The sequence below is a fragment of the Natator depressus genome, chromosome 1 (assembly GCF_965152275.1).
Source record: "Natator depressus isolate rNatDep1 chromosome 1, rNatDep2.hap1, whole genome shotgun sequence".
NCBI lineage: Eukaryota > Metazoa > Chordata > Testudines > Cheloniidae > Natator > Natator depressus.
The window spans coordinates 285601614-285619819 of NC_134234.1; the positions used below are offsets into that span (position 1 = coordinate 285601614).

The 18206-nt window shown below is 41.4% G+C and overlaps 1 protein-coding gene across 2 annotated transcripts in view; it reads right to left on the reverse strand.

Annotated features, from left to right (window-relative positions):
- HMGA2 (high mobility group AT-hook 2) overlaps positions 1-18206 on the reverse strand; it is a 166542-nt gene that overhangs the window by 137253 nt on the left and 11083 nt on the right. Inside the window, exons 3-4 of one of the 2 annotated variants that reach the window (XM_074942100.1) lie at positions 18066-18116; positions 7754-7866 (exon numbers count right to left, since the gene is read on the reverse strand). In XM_074942100.1, the coding sequence (XP_074798201.1) occupies positions 7819-7866; positions 18066-18116 (99 nt within the window). In that variant the 3' untranslated portion in view covers positions 7754-7818. Of the gene's footprint in view, positions 1-7753; positions 7867-18065; positions 18117-18206 lie in introns of those variants that run through there. The other variant, XM_074942099.1, reaches the window with a different exon arrangement.

The window sequence follows — 18206 nt, forward strand, 5'->3', positions numbered from 1 at the left end:
GATTACTCTGGAGATGAACTTTGGGTGCAGTCTCAATGAAATCTTATCCTTATGAAATATGGTCAGCTATCTGTGTTTCCCTAGTTCTTCTATTCTTCTAGCCAAAGTAATGGCTACCAGGAAGATGACCTTCAGAGATAAACAGGACAGCAAGCATGTCACTTGTGGTTCAAATGGTGGTTTAGTTACTGCCTAAAAGTTAAGATTCCATGTTGGAGCAGATCTGGCTAGTGGAGGGAAGGTTCTGAGCAAGCCTTTCAGAAATCACCTAGTCACTGGATAGGTGAAGATGGGGTAGTCATCAATAAGAGGGTGACAGGCACTAATCGCTGTTAAATGAATCTGTAGGGAGCTAAGGGAAAGACCAAAGGTTTTCAAGGCAAGTAGACAGTCTAAAATAGTAGCAATCACAGTTTCCATTGGGGAGATTTCATGATGCTGAAACCAAACAACGACTCTTTTCCACTTAGCTAGGGTGACCAGATAGCAAGTGTGAAAAATCGGGACAGGAGGTAGAGGTAATAGGTGTCTATATAAGACAAAACCCAAAATACTGGGACTGTCCCTATAAAATTGGGACATCTGGTCAGCCTACACTTAGCTAAGTAACACCTTCTCGTGGATTCTTTTCTGCTATTGTTAAATGGTGGCTTTAACAGCCATCAAACACTTCTGCACTAGGTTTGACGCCCATCCAAATACCGGGCCCTGAGGTGAAGTGGCTCCCGATTCGGATGCTTCTCTTTACTCAATACCAACAGTCCCTCTTCTGTCAATGGTGCTGTAGTGGAGGTACTCTTAATCTTTGCAGCCTGCAGGTAAATACCATGGCCTTGATGGGTTTTCGAGCTTTCTTGCACTGGCTGCAGAGAATCACTTGACCTCTAGGGATGCCAGAGATTCAGCCCCTCCCTCAAAAGTGGATCTAAAGGGGGATTTTTCTCTAGGTTTTAAAGAGGATTTCTTGTCCTCACGGTGAGCCTGAGAAGAGGACAGTCCTTGGCTTTACTTTTGCCTGTTCCTGTGTCCAAAGTGGTAGTGCTGGGTGGTGCACTCCTCCATGCCTCAGCCCTCTGTACAGATACTGCACTGTGTGGAGATATGAACTTCTCTGAGGCAGTAGAGGCACCTCTGCTAGTCATTGCTGATTGGGAAGGAGCGGGGCAGGAGACACAGTTCTTGAAGCCCAGAATCATGGGCATAATTGAACTCCTGTATCCGAGAAATGAAAGAGAGTGGGCAAAATCTAAATATCTAATAAATTAACTAAATTAACTACAAATTTTTGCTTTATACAATGTTTAGTTTATACTGTTTATAGGTTCAACGTAGGAGGTCAGCTCCATGGACACTGGAAGGGTTCCGTTTCAGACCAGGCTGTGATATGGAAGAACTGGAGAGGTAGTTGGTCTGCACCACCCCTTTTACTCTCAGATCTGAGCAGGAGAAGCGAAAAAGCGCAGGCAAAGACCAACTGTCAAGGTTCCTTCCCCACTCTGAACTCTAGGGTACAGATGTGGGGACCTGCATGAAAACCTCCTAAGCTTACTTTTACCAGCTTAGGTTAAAACTTCCCCAAGGTACAAACTATTTTACCCTTGGACTTCCACTGCCACCACCAAACTTTATCTGGGTTCCTGAAAAAACATAGTTTGGACACGTCTTTCCCCCCAGAATCCTCCTAACCCTTGCACCCCACTTCCTGGGGAACGTTTGGTAAAAATCCTCACCAATTTGCATAGGTGACCACAGACCCAAACCCTTGGATCTTAGAACAATGAAAAAGCATTCAGTTTTCTTACAAGAAGACTTTTAATATAAGTAGAAAAGAATCACCTCTGTAAAATCAGGATGGTAGATACCTTACAGGCTAATTAGATTCAAAACATAGAGAATCCCTCTAGGCAAAACCTTAAGTTACAAAAAAGACACACAGACAGGAATAGTCATTCTATTCAGCACAGCTATTTTCTCAGCCATTTAAAGAAATCACAATCTAACACATACCTAGCTAGATTACTAACTAAGTTCTAAGACTCCATTCCTGTTCTGTCTCCGGCAAAAGCATCACACAGACAGACACAGACCCTTTGTTTTTCTCCCTCCTCCCAGCTTTTGAAAGTATCTTGTCTCCTCATTGGTCATTTTGGTCAGGTGCCAGCGAGGTTACCTTTAGCTTCTTAACCCTTTACAGGTGAGAGGATTTTTCCTCTGGCCAGGAGGGATTTTAAAGGGGTTTACCCTTCCCTTTATATTTATGACACCAACAGACACTACTAGCAAGACTCTTCCAGTCTCAGGAACATGGAGTGCATGCACACAGATAGGGGGATAAATATAGGGACCAGTAATCGAAGAAAAACCTTCTCTCCCAAGAGAGTTTACAGATTCAGGGACAAGTTCTCTTTACAAAAGCTGAAGTCAATGACATTGTGTTAGTGTAACTTAGAGGAGACTAAATATTAGTTCTACAACACCATAGGTATTTACATATAAATTCTCACCGAATCCTGTAGGCACCTAAACTCCCTTGGCACCTAAGTTTTCATGGTAAACATGAAACATGGTAAAAGTTCCCTAGATGTCTAGGTTTTTGCCTCTGGGTATGTACATTCCTATAATCCTTTAGGCAGCTGGATGCCCATCTCTTACCTAAGCCCCAGAGCACTCCACAAATTGGGAGAAGATAGGTGTTCTGCCACCTAAGTTGTGTCTGAGGCCTGATCCTGTAGACATGCTCTCTGGATCAGGTCCCATTCAAAATCCAGCTGGATGAGAAAGTGGTGGAGTCGTCTACTTTATAACTTTTAGCTCAGTGGCTGGAGCACTCACCTGGGATGTGGGACACCCAGGTTCATTCCATGTTCTCTGCCAGAGCGTGGGGAGAAAGGATTTGAACAGGGATCTCCCAACTCTCAGGGGGGTGATTTAACCATAGAACTATAATGACTAAGAATTTATCAACAGTGGATCAGCCATTGGGTCAGAGAGAGAGAGAGAATGAATGAATCTGTAGTAGAGTGGTGGGAGACTCTGTGTCCAGTCCCACTGCTCCAACCACTCTTTCATTACATAGCCACAGCTGAACAGCTTCAACAGGAGAGATAGAGGGATTCCCCTCCCCCACCCCCGCCACATAAATCAGAATATCCCATAGTCCTATGGTTAGAGCACTTTCCTGAGACGTGGGAGACACCTGTTCATTTGAGGGAATTGAACCTGGGTCTCATACATCCCACATGAGCACCCTAACCACTGGCCTAGAAGTTATAAGGTGAGCTCTTCTATCCCACACCCTATTTTCTATGGAGCGAGGCAGGCACTTAATTCATTCCCACAAGAAACAGCTTAGCTTCTTAAGCTGCCTGACTCCAGGCAAAGAGTTCCCATTCATGAATCGCTAGCAGAGCTAGGTGCCTCCCTGCAGCTTAGACTTAGGACCCTGTATCTGAGAAAGGAGGAAGTTTAGCACTCACCTCTCTCTTTGGAATATCCCACTGGTTAGCTTGGGCACCTATCTCTCCCCATTCATTGTACAGGGAAACTAAGTGCCTAACTCGTCTTTGTGGATCGCAGTGTTGTTCCTGTGATTTTTAGGTGCCTAAAAGTTGGGCACTATGATACTCAGTGTTGCAACGCCTAAGTCCCTTTGTGGTTCCCATCCTAAATTTCTGTACAAGTCTAATCAATCCTTTATTAATGTTGTATTGTCTGTAGGAGGTGCTTCCACCTTCCTCTAATCAAAACACCACTACTTAAGTAAGATGTGTACCAAACTTATTGAGATTCAACTGTTATTATGATATATGTTCACAATTACTCAACATTGAACAAAACACAAAGAACATTTTAAATCTGTGCAGCAGATGAATATTTGGCACTTATGTCACTCTTTGTCATCAACAGATCTCACAGTTTTATGTTAGCACGATAATAATCCCCCATTTTATAGATAGCTAAATGACTTGCATAAGGTCACACACCAAGTCAGTGGTAGACTAAGAACTAGAATCCAGGGATGAATTGAAAAGGACCATTGACTTCAATGGGACGAAGATTTCACCCTACGTCTCCTGGATCCCACCCTGGATCCCTGCTCAATCTACTTGACCATAGCCACCTGAAGTATTTACTGAAACAATCTTTACCTCGCATAGAAGGCCTGATACTACAGCTGTTTCATGCCTGGAAAACTTCCAGTGACTTCAACATGAATTCTCTGAATGAAGTGTTTCCAAAATCAGGCCAATACAGTCCAGGGAGACAGACCTCTGTTGCATCTAATGATGACATAAACTGTTTCTACACCTAGGCCTGCACCCCACAAGAGTCTGGTTTTTTTGCTCTGAATTTTTAATGCTGTAAGCCAAGCACTGTATCAAACAAATGATGGAAAAAGGTTCCTGAGCAGATTTCTCAAAGCATCATTAACAGGAAACAATGCAGTATGAATGGGCAGAGTACGAACGAGTTGTGTGTGACTACTAAGGAAACCCCAACAATATGTTAGAACAGTGCAACTTTGATAAGATCATAATAGCAAAGCTCAGATATGCGTTTGTATTACAACTAGTAAAAGCTCCCAATTGATCTTTATTAGGATAATTGATGTAACAGTCAAGATGGATTAAGGTAAAGTATTGGATAAAGTTGCCATTCTTCCTGAATACTGGAACTGCCAGTTTTAATGAGTTTTAAGTTCTAAGCAGTTATTCTAAACAGAGAGGATGTAAAACATAAAATTCTAAACCTGGCTGATTCATTAATAATTGTAATGGCTCCAAAATGTAGGCTACGTCCATTGGCACACCAAAGCATACAGACCTCTATGGGCCAGATACAACTGTCATTTACACTGGTGTAAATCCATTAAAATTAATGCGGTTACTGCAAGTTTAGCTTATTCATATTATTATGTACATCACTGTAACTAGGAACAGAATTTGACCCTACAATTTACAGACACTTAGACTGGCAGTCTAGAAAAGAATAAACTTATGATGATATGTCCAAATAGAATGTACAGTAGAACCTCAAAGTTAAGAATACCAGAGTTATGAACTGACTGGTCAACCACACACCTCATTTGGAACTGGAAGTACTCAATCAAGCAGCAACAGAGACCAAAAAAAAAAAAAAAAAAAAAAAACGCAAATACAGTACAGTACTGTGTTAAACATAAATCGCTTAAAAAAAGAGGAAAAGTTTTTAAAAAAAGATTTGACAAGGTAAGAAAACTGTTTCTGTACTTGTTTCATTTAAATTAAGATGGCTAAAAGCAGCATTTTTCTTCTGCAGAGTAAACTTTCAAAGCTTTATTAAGTCAGTGTTCAGCTGTAAACTTCTGACAGAACAACCATAACATTTTGTTCAGAGTTATGAACATTTAAGAGTTACAAAAAACCTCCATTCACAAGGTGTTCATAACTCTGAGGTTTTACTGTAACAAACAAAACAAAAGAGCACATTATGCACTACTAGCTTCCAAAAATTGCTTTGACAAGAATTACTATCTTGGAATTTTCTTCCCCAATATATGTCAAATTACACAATACATGTATTAAATTGCCTAAGGTCCAAACAGTAGGAAACGAATTACTATTTCAACAGGTAAAGCAAGAAATAAGCTCATGTGAAAGACTTCATGGAAAGCAGCTCTCCTTGTATACAGTCCTTCTAGCCACACTGTAAAACACACAAGGGCCATGTTCCATGAATGTACTGAATTCTGCAATGTCAGCCTCTGGGCAAAAATAATGAAGCCTACAGATGGCCATATTCAGAGATGTAGCACCTTCTCCTCAGATCTGTCAACTAAGAGTGGCCCTGAGGATACTCTTGCACAATACAAAGGTCACTTTTCCACCAAGAAATCAAGGGAACATTAAAGCTGGACAAACCAAATGAGCAATGACAAAAGAGAAAACTCTGTGACTGACAGTTCCTTCTGCTTGTAAACAAGGAAGTTATACTACATCTACAGTCACTGACACAGATCATGCTGATAAGAGTGGTTTGTAAAATCAGAATCACTTTGAACGGAGAATGACAAAAGATTGCAGAACAAACAGTGCATTATAAATGTTATCATCTATAACGTCATGATTACATGTTCCTCAACATATGACTTTTTCATTCAGTCTTTTACGTCCCTGGGTCTTGGTGCTTCCCGTTATAGAGTCTCCCTGAAGAATGAAAATATTTGGATTCTCCAGGATCTTAGCAGATATCCTGTTCCTTTACTGACAATGTCACTGATGCATCTGAAATTGCTAAATTATATACCTTAATTGACTCTTTAAATGGTAAAGATCTGGATTCATCTTTCTGTGATGTTAGTGTTTTCAGATTCAATTGGCAGGTTTTCTCCCGATATTTTATTTTTCTTTTAAGATCTAAAGAACATTGCACATAGGTTGCAAAAAGGAAAAATAATCACTCTATTGTAAATGTGCTGGGTTCCTCACACTTTTTTAATTTGAACCTGTACCAAATTTGAGTGTAGACGTGAATATAAATGGGCAATGCCTACTAAAGACACATATGAAGTACATTATTGTTGGTATAAAAAGTGGTTTTCCTGAATCAGGTGCTTGTATTTAATGAGAGCCGCCCCCTTTCTTGTTGAAAATCCTGTACTGTAACTAAAATATAATGCTGAATTTCAATATGAAGCAAAGCTTTGTCCTATGATTAAGGGAAAGGAAATAATAATAATTCTTGCACTTACAGCATGCAATGATTTCATTCAAGGACCTCAAAGCATTTTCCAAACATTAAGTATCCCAGAACCATCGGAAGAGACTCAAACCTGCATTGCATCCAGATCTCCTATTTGGGTAGTAAAGAATGCAGAATCAGGCCTAAAGCATCACAGTTAATAAGTATTATCAAACTCCTTATTTCAGATGGGTGAATTTAAGCATAGAAGGCTTTATTTTCATTTACACTAAGCATCACCACTCTAGCAGTATAAAATGGGAGGAAATTATCATTACCGCAAGAGGCCATAGTGTAAATGAGCACTGGGCACAGAGGGATTAAGTGGCTTCCCCCATACCACATAGAGAATAATAACTGGAAGAGAATCCAGGAGTCCTGACTCTCAGCCTAACCATCAGATGACACTTTTACACATGGTATTCCATTCATTGTGTCAGGTTTCCCCCCAACCCCATATACTCAAGGATGTAAGGTGTTGACTTTTTTATTTCTGAAGTGGGAGGCACTGGAGGTGCTAGCCCATTGGGGGTCCTAATCAGGAATATTTCCCGCCATGTCCCCAACACATACTAATAAACTAAGCTGATCCTGGAGTGTTTATTTTCGGATCTTTTTGAAAACATATAGTTTTTAAAATGAGTAAAATACTAACACAGGCAAGTTCTTATGAAAATAATATTTAAAAAAGCAAACAGGGGGCCCCCTTGAGCTGCTCAGGACCCCTAAATAATTGCATAGTCTGCTTATGCCTAGCGCCAGCTCTGGTGGGAGGCCTTTAACTGGACATGTCCAGTGTCTATAGCAAAAATCAGCTTATGTCTCAATAAAATAGATTACTTACATTCAAAACATTTAATGAATTATGCAGCTAGATTTGATGATTGTATTTCTTATTTTAAAAGACAAATGAAGGAGTTATATATGCAATGAAGACGTAAGAAGGAGATAAGTTCACTAGGATTCACACTTTGTCAGAAAGAAACTAGAAAATAGAAAAATAGAAAATAGAGCCCAGTTACAGAAACTCACGCTGCTCCTGACACTCCCTCATCCATCTTGTACACAAAGAGTATGCAAGGCCCTTCCAAGTCCTCCCTACGTCATTGTCCTGACAGCTAGACATGTGCTGGGTGCATCGTTAGCCTATAGGAATTGGAAACAAGCAGATGCATTGGTTTGGGAAACAATTCAAATGTGTGCTTCCCTCCATCAACTAACCTGTAGCCAAGTGAAAGCTACCAGGAAAGGACAACCTTCCTATGATACAAGGCAAGTGTCAGGAAATCAGAGTTCTATTCCCGGCTCTTCCAAAGATTTCCTATGTGACCCTGGGCAAGACACTTAGGGCCAAATTTCTAAAGGTATTTAGCTGCATAACTCCCATTTATTTCAATGGAAGTTAGATACCTAAATGTCTTTTAAAATCTGGGCTCCTAGCCTCTATGGCATGCATTTTCAATGGGCTGAGGCTCAACAGCTCCTTTTATACCCACAAAATTTTCTTGGCAAAAAACTGAACTGCAGGAGCAAATCTGAGTGCTTGTACCTCTACCTAACTGATTTGTACAGTCAGGTCCTTAGAGACACAAGTAGTTAGAACTGTACCTTCAACTGAACTGTGGCTGCACATACTGCAGGCACAAAATGCCCTCAGAAAAAGAGTGCTACCCTTTTGGCAATGTAGCTCCTGAATTTGTTTTCCCAAATATAAAAAGGGGATGCAGGAATACTTACGTACCTGACAGGAAGTACTATGAAAATTAAGGGATACTGTCAAATGAAAAATCATTTTTAAATACCCTTTCTTACCTCTGCTACTAATAACACCTGAGATTATAAAAAATAAATATTTAAAATGTCAATTTACTTTTCACTGTTGATACTGTTTCCTTACATATTGCATTTCCCTCACTTTCAACCATGAATATTTGCTGTTTGGGGCCAATCTGAGTTGGCAGTTTCCCTTTAATGACTATGAATGCTTTGAGAAGCTCAGATAGAAGATGCTATAGAAATGCAAAGTTTTGCTCTTTGGCTAACTTGGACATCTTGTGTTACCCCATTCTGGCATCGAGGGCAACAGTGAACTACCCTTTTGATAATATAAATCAAAGCCCTTGTTAAGGTCTGGTCTACGCTACAGACCTATATCGCTACAACTGTGTCGCTCAGGGATGTGAAAAATACCAACCTAACCCTCCGTGTAGACAGCACTATGTTGGCGCTACAGTGGTGCAGCTGCGCCAATGCATGATGCAGCTGCGCTGATGCAGCATTTTAAGTGTAGACATGCCCTAACTGTAGGACATAAAGATCTAGGATCAAATTCTCTACTGGTATAAATGGGCAGAACTCCATTGCCATCCATAGAGTTACACCCACTTATACCGGCAAGAATTTGGCTCCATACAAAATCCTTTACTTGAACCTTATCTTAGACCAAGCCAAACCTTGTACAGAAATGAAGACGCATACACCTCTCTAAATGTATCCAAGGCAGAATGAACATGTTTTTAAGGCATGTTTTCCATTCATTGGCTTCCAGCATGGAGAAGTTCTTTTCCTTCTCCAGAATGTCAAATGGAAAGAAAATAATTAAATGGCAAAATTATGAATCTTTAAAAATTCACCAGTAATTAGAGATAATCTTAAAGGTTGCTGGATAACTTGCTTTTGCAATCATTCTAGCCTTTTGAGAGATTATACTTTTTGCAGATCATCCTGTTTGGAAACGACAGAAATAAATATGATGCTTTCTAAGACTTTGAACTTGTTCTTCACATAACTTGACTTCATGTCATTTGTCTACACTTTCAGTTTAGGAATTGTGAGGACAGTGGTAATTAGTCTGACCACTATCGCTCTAAAAGCCCATTCAAGATCTTTAGGTGACTAAAATGATGACCGTCCACAGGCAGTAGTCTTGCCTGCACTTATTCATTCATAAGGCTCGACAACAGGAGTGAGCAAACTACGGCCCGCAGGCCAGATCCAGCCTGCCAGCTGTTTTAATCCCGCCCTCAAGCTCCCACTGGGAAGCAGGGTCTGGGGCTTGCCCCACTCAGGTGCTCCAGCCGGGAAGCAGGGTCGAGGGCCGCTCCACGCGGCTCCCGGAAGCAGCAGCATGGCTCCCTCCGGCACTCCAGTCAGGGAGCAGGGTCGGGGGCTGCACCACATGGCTCCCAGAAGCAACGCCTCCAGCTCCTATGCGCAGGTGCAGCCAGGGGCCTCCACTCTGCACCCCACCCCCGCAGCTCCCATTTTCCAGGAACCACAGCCAATGGGAGCTGCAGGGGCCGTGCCTGTGGATGGGGCAGCGTGCAGAGCCGCCAGGCCGCACCTCGCCTCACATAGGAACCGGAGAAGGGACATGCCGTTGTTTCCAGTAGCCGCTTGAGGTAAGCGCCGCCTGGAGCCTGCACCCCCGAGACTCTCCCTGCGCCCCAATCCCATGCCCCAGCCCTGATCCCCCTCCCGCCCTCTGAACCCCTCGGTCCCAGCCCAGAGCACCCTTTTGCACCCCAAACCCCTCATCCCCAGCCCCACCCCAGAGCCCACTCCCGAGCCAGAGCCCTCACTCCCCCCACACACCCCACTCCCCCGCCCTAGCTCGGAGCCGCCTCCCGCATCCTGAACTCCTCATTTCTGGCCCCACTCCGGAGCCCGCACCCCCAACCAGAGCCATCATCCTCTCCCGCACCCCACCCCCAATTTTGTGAGTATTCATGGCCTGCCATACAATTTCTATTCCCAGATGTGGCCCTCGGGCCAAAAAGTTTGCCCACCCCTGCTCAACAAGACCAGACCAAGACAGAAGTTCTGCTTAAATTATGGTTTAGAGAGACCCTAGTTATTATAGCAGCTCAACTACACTAATGGCTGATCTAATGTTTCCGTTAGATTGTATTTTCATATGTATTTCTACAGTGTCTAGAGCAATGGGACCCTGATCCTGTTCGGGAACTCTGGAACTACATTAATACAAATACTACTATAATAATAAATAATAAATCTTACTACTAATAAATCTCAAGGTTAATGTTTGATATCTCAGCCACTTCAAACTGCACTGTGACGGAATCTGGAGAATCCTAGAATCCTAGAAGTATAGGACTGGAAGGGAACTCGAGAGGCCTTCTAGTTGAGTCTGATGCACTCAAGGCAGGACTAAGTATTATTTTTCTAGACCAGGGATCTCAAACACAAGGCCCGCGGAGTTATTTGCTGCAGCCCGCCAAGCTCCCCCCAAACCCCCCAGAGTTATTTCCTGTGTCCACCAAGCTCCCGTCACCCACCGGCCCCCTTCCGCCCCCCCCCCAGCGCACCCCATCCCTGCTCCTCTGCCTACGTACAGGTGCTTCCTGCCGCCAAACAGCTGTTTGGCAGCACTTAGCACTTTCCAGGAGGGAGGGGGGAGAAGCGGGGAGCCGCGTGCTCAGGGGAGGAGGCTCAGAAGAGGCGGGGCAGAGGCAGGGATTTGGGGAAGGGGTTGGAATGGGGGTGGGGAAGGGGTGGGAAAAGGCAGGGCAGGGGCGGGGCCTCATGGAAGGGGTGGAGTGGGGGCGGGTCCGGGCCAGAGGAGGGGGCTTTTGTAACTTTATATGAAAAAGTGTCAGTGGTGCGGCCCTCGGGCCAATGTACTAGTCCTCATGTGGCCCTCATGATGATTTGAGTTTGAGATTCCTGATCTAGACCATCCCTGGCAGGTGCTTGTCTAACCTGCTCTTAAGAATCTCCAATGACAGAGATTCCACAGCCTCCCTGGGCAATTTATTCCAGTGCTTAACCATCCTGACAGTTAGGAATATTTTCCTAATGGTCAGCATAAACCGTCCTTACTACAATTTAAGCCCATTGCTTCTTGTCCTATCCTCAGAAGTTAATGAGAACACTTTTTCTCCTTCCTCCTTGTAATAACCTTTTATGTACTTGAAAACTTTGTTATCATGTCCCCCTTCAGTCTTCTCTTCTCCAGGCTAAACAAACCCAATTTTTTCAATCTTCCCTCATAGGTCATGTTTTCTAGACCTTTAATCACTTTTGGCAAAATGCTCTTCTCTACACTTTCTCCAATTTGTCCACATCTTTCCTGAAATGTGGCCCCCAGAACTGGACACAATACTCCAGTTGAGGCGCAATCAGCGTGGAGTAGAGCGGAAGAATTACTTCTCATGTCTTGCTTACAGTGCTCCTGCTGATACATCCCAGAATGATGTTTGCTTTTTTTTTCAACAGTGTTACACTGTTGACTCATATTTAGCTTGTGAGCCACTATGACCCCCAGAGCCCTTTCCACAGTACTCCTTCCTAGGAGAGTCATTTCCCATTTTTTATATGTGCAACAGATTGTTCCTTCCTAAGTAGAGTACTTTGCATTTGCCCTTATTGAATTTCATCCTAGTTACTTCAGACCATTTCTCCAGTTTGTCTAGATCATTTTGAATTTTAATCCTGTCCTCCAAAGCACTTGCAACCCCTCCCAGCTTGGTATCATCTGCAAACTGTATAAGTGTACACTCTATTCCATTATCTAAATCAGTGGTGGGCAACCTGCAGCACGCGGGCAGCACGCGGCCCGTCAGGGCATGCAGGCCCACTGGTGGGCTGCGAGACAGTTTATTTACATAGACGTTCGCTGTTCTCGGCCAATGGGAGCTGCAAGAAGGGGTGCAGGCCGCAGGGACATGCTGGCTGCCGCTTCTTGCAGCTCCCATTGGCCGGGAACAGTGAACCGTGGCCACTTGGAGCTGCGGGCGGCCATGCCCATGGACAGTCAATGTAACCAAACTGTCTCGCAGCCCTCTAGTAGATTACCCTGACGGGCCACATGCGACTCAAATGTTGCCCACCATTGATCTAAATCACTGATGAAGATATTAAACAGAACCAGACCCAGAACAGATCTCTGCAGGACCTCCCTTGATATGCCTTTCCAGCTTGACTGTGAACCACTGGTAACTACTCTCTTGGAACAGTTTGCCAATCAGTTATGCACCCACTGTATAGTAGCTTTATCTAGGCTGTATTTCCCTAGTTTGTTTATGAGAAGGTCATGTGAGACGGTATTAAAAGCCTTACTAAAGTCAAGATATACCACATCTACTGCTTCCCCTCATCCACACAGCTTGTTACCCTGTCACAGAAAGCTATAAGGTTCGTTTGACATGATTTATTCTTGACAAATCCCTGGTCACTGTTACTTATCACCTTATTATCTTCTAGGTGTTTGCAAATTGATTGCTTAATTATTTTCCCCATTATCTTTCTGGGTACTGAAATTAAGCTAACTGGTCTGTAATTCCTTGGGTTGTCTTTATTCCCCTTTTTATAGATGGGCACTATATTTGCCCTTTTCCAGTCCTCTGGAATCTCTCCTGTCTTCCATGACTTTTTGAAGATAATCGCTAATGGCTCAGCTATATCCTCAGTCAGCTCCTTGAGTATTCTGGGATGTATTTCATCAGGACCTGCTGACTTGAAGACATCTAACTAAGTTTAAGTAATTTTTAACTTGTTCTTTCCCTATTTTAGCCTCTGATCCTACCTCATTTTCACTGGCATTCATTAAGTTAGATGTCCAATTGCTACAAAACTTTTTAATGAAAACGGAAACAAAAAAGTCATTTATCCCTTCTGCCATTTCCACATTTTCTGTTACTGTTTTTCCCCTCTCATTCATTAATGGGCGTACTCTGTCCTTGGTCTGCCTCTTGCTTCTAATGTATTTGTACAATTTGGAGAAAAAGTTATCAGCTAGAAATCATTTTCTTCACTTTTTTAAAAACAGTTTTGTACCTCTTACTCTAATTTTCAGCATTTAAGGTGAAATCCTGGCCCTACTGAAGTCAATGGCATAACTTCCATTGACTTCACTGGGGGTAGGATTACACCCTTAAATTTCAGAAACATAGACTTGTCCACCTACGCATGTTAAAATTAGCTCAAACCCTTGCATAGGAAAATGGAGTTTAGTTCTGTTTGTTTTATCGCTACCAATTTGTGTTTCAATGGTTGTGTGTGTGTGTGTTTGCGCACGTACTGTGCTAAGAAATTAACTACTCCCCCTCTGTTGTTATAAGCAAGCTATAGTTGGAGTTTTGTCCCTCCTCTGCACAATCCATTACCAGATAGTTTCATACTATTATATCATTATGTCAGTCACTTACCCACATCAACTCCAGACCCCTTACAAAGTTATAACATCTGCATATTGAGCTTTGGAATATGCCTGGCTATTTTATGTGCTTTTGAAAAGTTGTGTTTCCGTTTAAACAACATGGGGGTGAAATCAGACAATGCTAAAAAGCAATCTGGAGGGGAAAAAAAGAAAGACAAACCTAAATACCCTTTTAAAGCATCATCATCAGAATGAGGTTTCAGGTTTCGCCATTAAACTGAAGTTTGAGAGCACCAGAAGTCTGCAAAATTTCCAGGACTTTTCAATATGATCCATTGGAATGAATTGTATTATAACTGCTTATTCAGTCTCCGTTCCGCTCCTGCCCCAACACAGTACTTCAGTCAGGTTACTAGCCTTACACAAATGTAAAAAATGTGGAAGTTTAAAGTGTAAGCTCCTTGGGACATGGCAATGGAGGCCTACTCCTGTTTCTCACTGACTCCAGTGTGAGTAGGGTTAGGCTACACAGATGAAATCCTGGCCCCACTGAAGACCATGGCAAACTTCAATGGAGCCTCATGTCTTTATTATCTCTGTAAATTGCTGTGAACATCTATGACACAGACAATAGTAATTCTCCTAATAAAAAGCCAGGTTGCTTCATCTGCGTGTTCCACTGGCATCAAAGAACCTAGATCATATCCCTGTATCAAAACTTCTAAAATTAAAGAGTAACAAGTACACAAAGAAATTTTTTTCATCAGTAAAATAATAGGATTTTCTCCCCCCCAAAATGTTATTGTACTATATACATATGTCCAGCAACTTGTGGTGACAGATGGGGTCTACTACAACTGAAACTGAATTTCTGATTCCAAATATGATGGTTCCCATCTGGTTCTTCTTTATCATCTTCAGTGCTTTTAATCAATTAATTCTAAATGTGGGTGGCTTTTCTTTATAACCAAATATATATTTCCTATAGAGCCACTCACTATAGTTTGTTCAACAGACAACGATCTTATCTTCTTGGACTATTTTTCAAATACACATTATTTTATTAAAAATATAACTTGCTTTATTGTACACTTCTGGTAAATCAGGTTTCCACTCTCTTCACTTCAGCTTTTTTCTCCAGGTTTTATACATTCATAGTCAACTAGATTTAGTCCCTCTTCTAAAAAAAATTGTGAGTCACAAATATTAAATACTTAATTTGAACTGGCAGAAAGACTGGCTACCAGAATTCTACAGAAGGCTGTTAGCTAGTTTGTTTCTGCATGTGCATATTGAAGGAAACAGCAGAAATAATACTTTACAATTTGATGAACAACATATGACACAAATCCTCTAAACTCACAAAAATAGGTTACAAACTTAGAAAAATATCCGTCCTATACAATTTCTTGCCCCCCCCGCAAACACAAAGGAAATCTACACATTCCTTATTTTAATTGATACATAACTGTTTAAAGTAATGCTTGCTACAAACGTAGTAGATTAACACAGAAAATAACCACTAATGTACTTTAAAAACCCAAATTAAATTCATGTGATAAAAAGGGGTGTTTTCTGAACAGAAGCTAGATTAGGTGTTCTCAAACTGGGAGTCGAGACCCCTCAGGGGGTCACGAGGTCATTACATGGGGGTCGTGAGCTGTCAACCTCCGCCCCAAACCCAGCTTGCCTCCAGCATTTATAATGGTGTTAAATATATTAAAAAGTGTGTTTAATTTATTGGGGGGGGGTCACACTCAGAGGCTTGTGATATGAAAGCGGTCACCAGTAAAAAAGTTTGAGACCCACTGAGCTAAATGTTAAAACACAGTGGGCCCTATTATGCCATGCCCCTCTGTTTTTAGGTAGAATCCCTCACTGATTTCCACCGCATATACTGTTTAAAAATTGTTGGTATGATAATGGCTCCTAATAATTTAACAATATTTTTTCATGTATAAAATGTGATATGACTCTCCATTTTACCACATGTAAAGAGGAGCCCACAAGCCTGACTCACGCCGGAAAAAAGAAAAGCAGGAGAGAGAAAATGGCACTTATATTTCCCAATGTCTACAACTTTATCCCATTGTTAGGTGCAAGCTCATATATTATTTCTAAAATTCACTAACAAAACAACCATCCAGTACAGTAGTGAATGGGTAAAGGATTCCGTTTCTGATATTTGCAATAAAAAATACTGCAGGGCTTTAAAATACTCCATAATTTCAAGGAAATGAGTGACATTGTTGTAAAGCATTAAACTGTTGCAAAGTGAAGACTGCCTCTATGGGATAGTCAAGAATTTATTTCTGCAGTTCAATTTTTTCACCCAAACAACTGTACTGTATTTATTTCTTTGTTGCTACTGCCTGCTCGCTCTTGCCAGCATAAGCTACACAAACCAAAGTGTAATATGCCGACTATAACAAAAATACCCCTTTTTTTCTTTTCAGAGAAGAAACCTCTTAATCTCCAGATACAATGCCTGGGATGGTGCACCTCTTAGCACCACAGATTGTGACACTTTCCATTCCCATGGAGTTAACAACCTTCTGCCTATAACCACATATACCAAACCTAGTATAGATGGCTTGGATGTTATAAATTATTCTTGTAAAACAGCCATTCATTTTGCCTCCCTGGGGACTGCACCCAATATGAGGATTAGACAAGTTCAGTTAGCATCCACATATACAATCTCAGGCCCTAGTAAACTCTAGACAACCTTATAAGGAAACTGACAGTAATCGCTAAACGTTTTACTGAGCTATTTAGTGTTTGTCTTATGCAAGCCACCTTTGAGAAGGTTACCAATTCATGTAAGTTTTTATAAACCATCTAATCTCCTAATGCCAATGGGCTTCTTCTCTGTATACAAAGAATTTGCCTAGTCTAAATACTGTAGACATGTATACTATATACTGTATATGACTGTCTGATTTTCTCCACAATATTAGAGGAAGATCCTCAGGCACTTTTATCACTGGACCACAATAGGACTATTTTTATAGTGTAAGTTACAGCCATCCCTCCTCTCTTGCGCTTAGCTGCTGACACTTTGGGGAACGTCAGTTGTAGTTATAAGCTTCCGGTGGTGCTGTTTTAGCTCTAGGAAGCCTGGATGTCTTGACAACCGTCTTAATATATATTGGAAAGGGAAAGGATGAGCTAATGGAGGGGAAATGACAACATGAAGATGAGGGAAGAGAAGAAAGAACATAATAAAGGAATGAAGAAGAGATGAGGTAGGAAAAAGAAGTATAGAAAAAAATAGAGGACAGAAGTGTAGAAGTTAAAGGTAATGGGAGAAGGAAAACTAGATAGAGAATTTATTATGGAACATATGGTTACACCTTCAATTTCTCCCATTAACACCTATAGATGCTTTTCAGGTGACATTCTCATCACTTTCTTTTTGAAAGGGAGAGAAGTAAAAAAGGACGCATACAAGAAGTACTCAACAACTGAACACTGAATTTCCAGACTCCAAGCGACCAGAAATCTGTATGACAAGATGATCAAGGGCACTTTCCAAAAATGCATTTGTCTCTGACATCAACATCCAGGGAGCCAATAGCAGTGTGAAAGAGCAATATTTTAAAATTTAATAACAAGACAAATGAAAAATATAACAAATCACCTATTCTGTGTGAGGTATACAGCAGGCCCAAACAGGGAAAACATTTGGTGCAAGTTACCCAACATTTATTTTTGTTCCTTTTAAGGATTTTGGGGGGAAAATGTACTCTGTTTCCCAGGGACTGTGAACCATTACTAAAGAGACAAAGAGGTTTTGTTTTTTTAACTTTATCTTGTACACACTGCATTTGAATTTTATCACCTTTCATAATCACTTTCTGATGCCTGATAATACCCCCTTTAACCTTTGTTACTCAATTACGGAACAAGTTATCTCATTGTTACTCTCTTTTTTTGAAGGAAGAGTTGAGACTCTTTTCATGCTGATAAGAGACACATGAGTATTCAATGCCAGAAAACATTTAGCAGTAATGTGTCTTGAGCAAACTATCAGAGTCTAAAGGTAGGAAGTTGAGATAACGTGTCTGCTGCCTTAACCCTTTCGTTGACCCAACAGAACTGAAAGAAATGAGACATTCTTTTAAAAAAATGAAATAGAAATAGTCTTTTTCTAAAGAATGGCATTAAAACATGTTTTATAAAGCAGAAAAATAAATCAAATGGTTGGAAATGGAATACTTACCCATTTTCTGGGTCGGCCTCTGGGTCGTTTTTCTCCAGTGGCTTCTGCTTTCTGTAAAGTGAAAAAACAACATATTTTATAAGCCAACATTATTTAGCAGTGCTGGTAACTGGGAACATATTTCTTGTAATATGATCCATA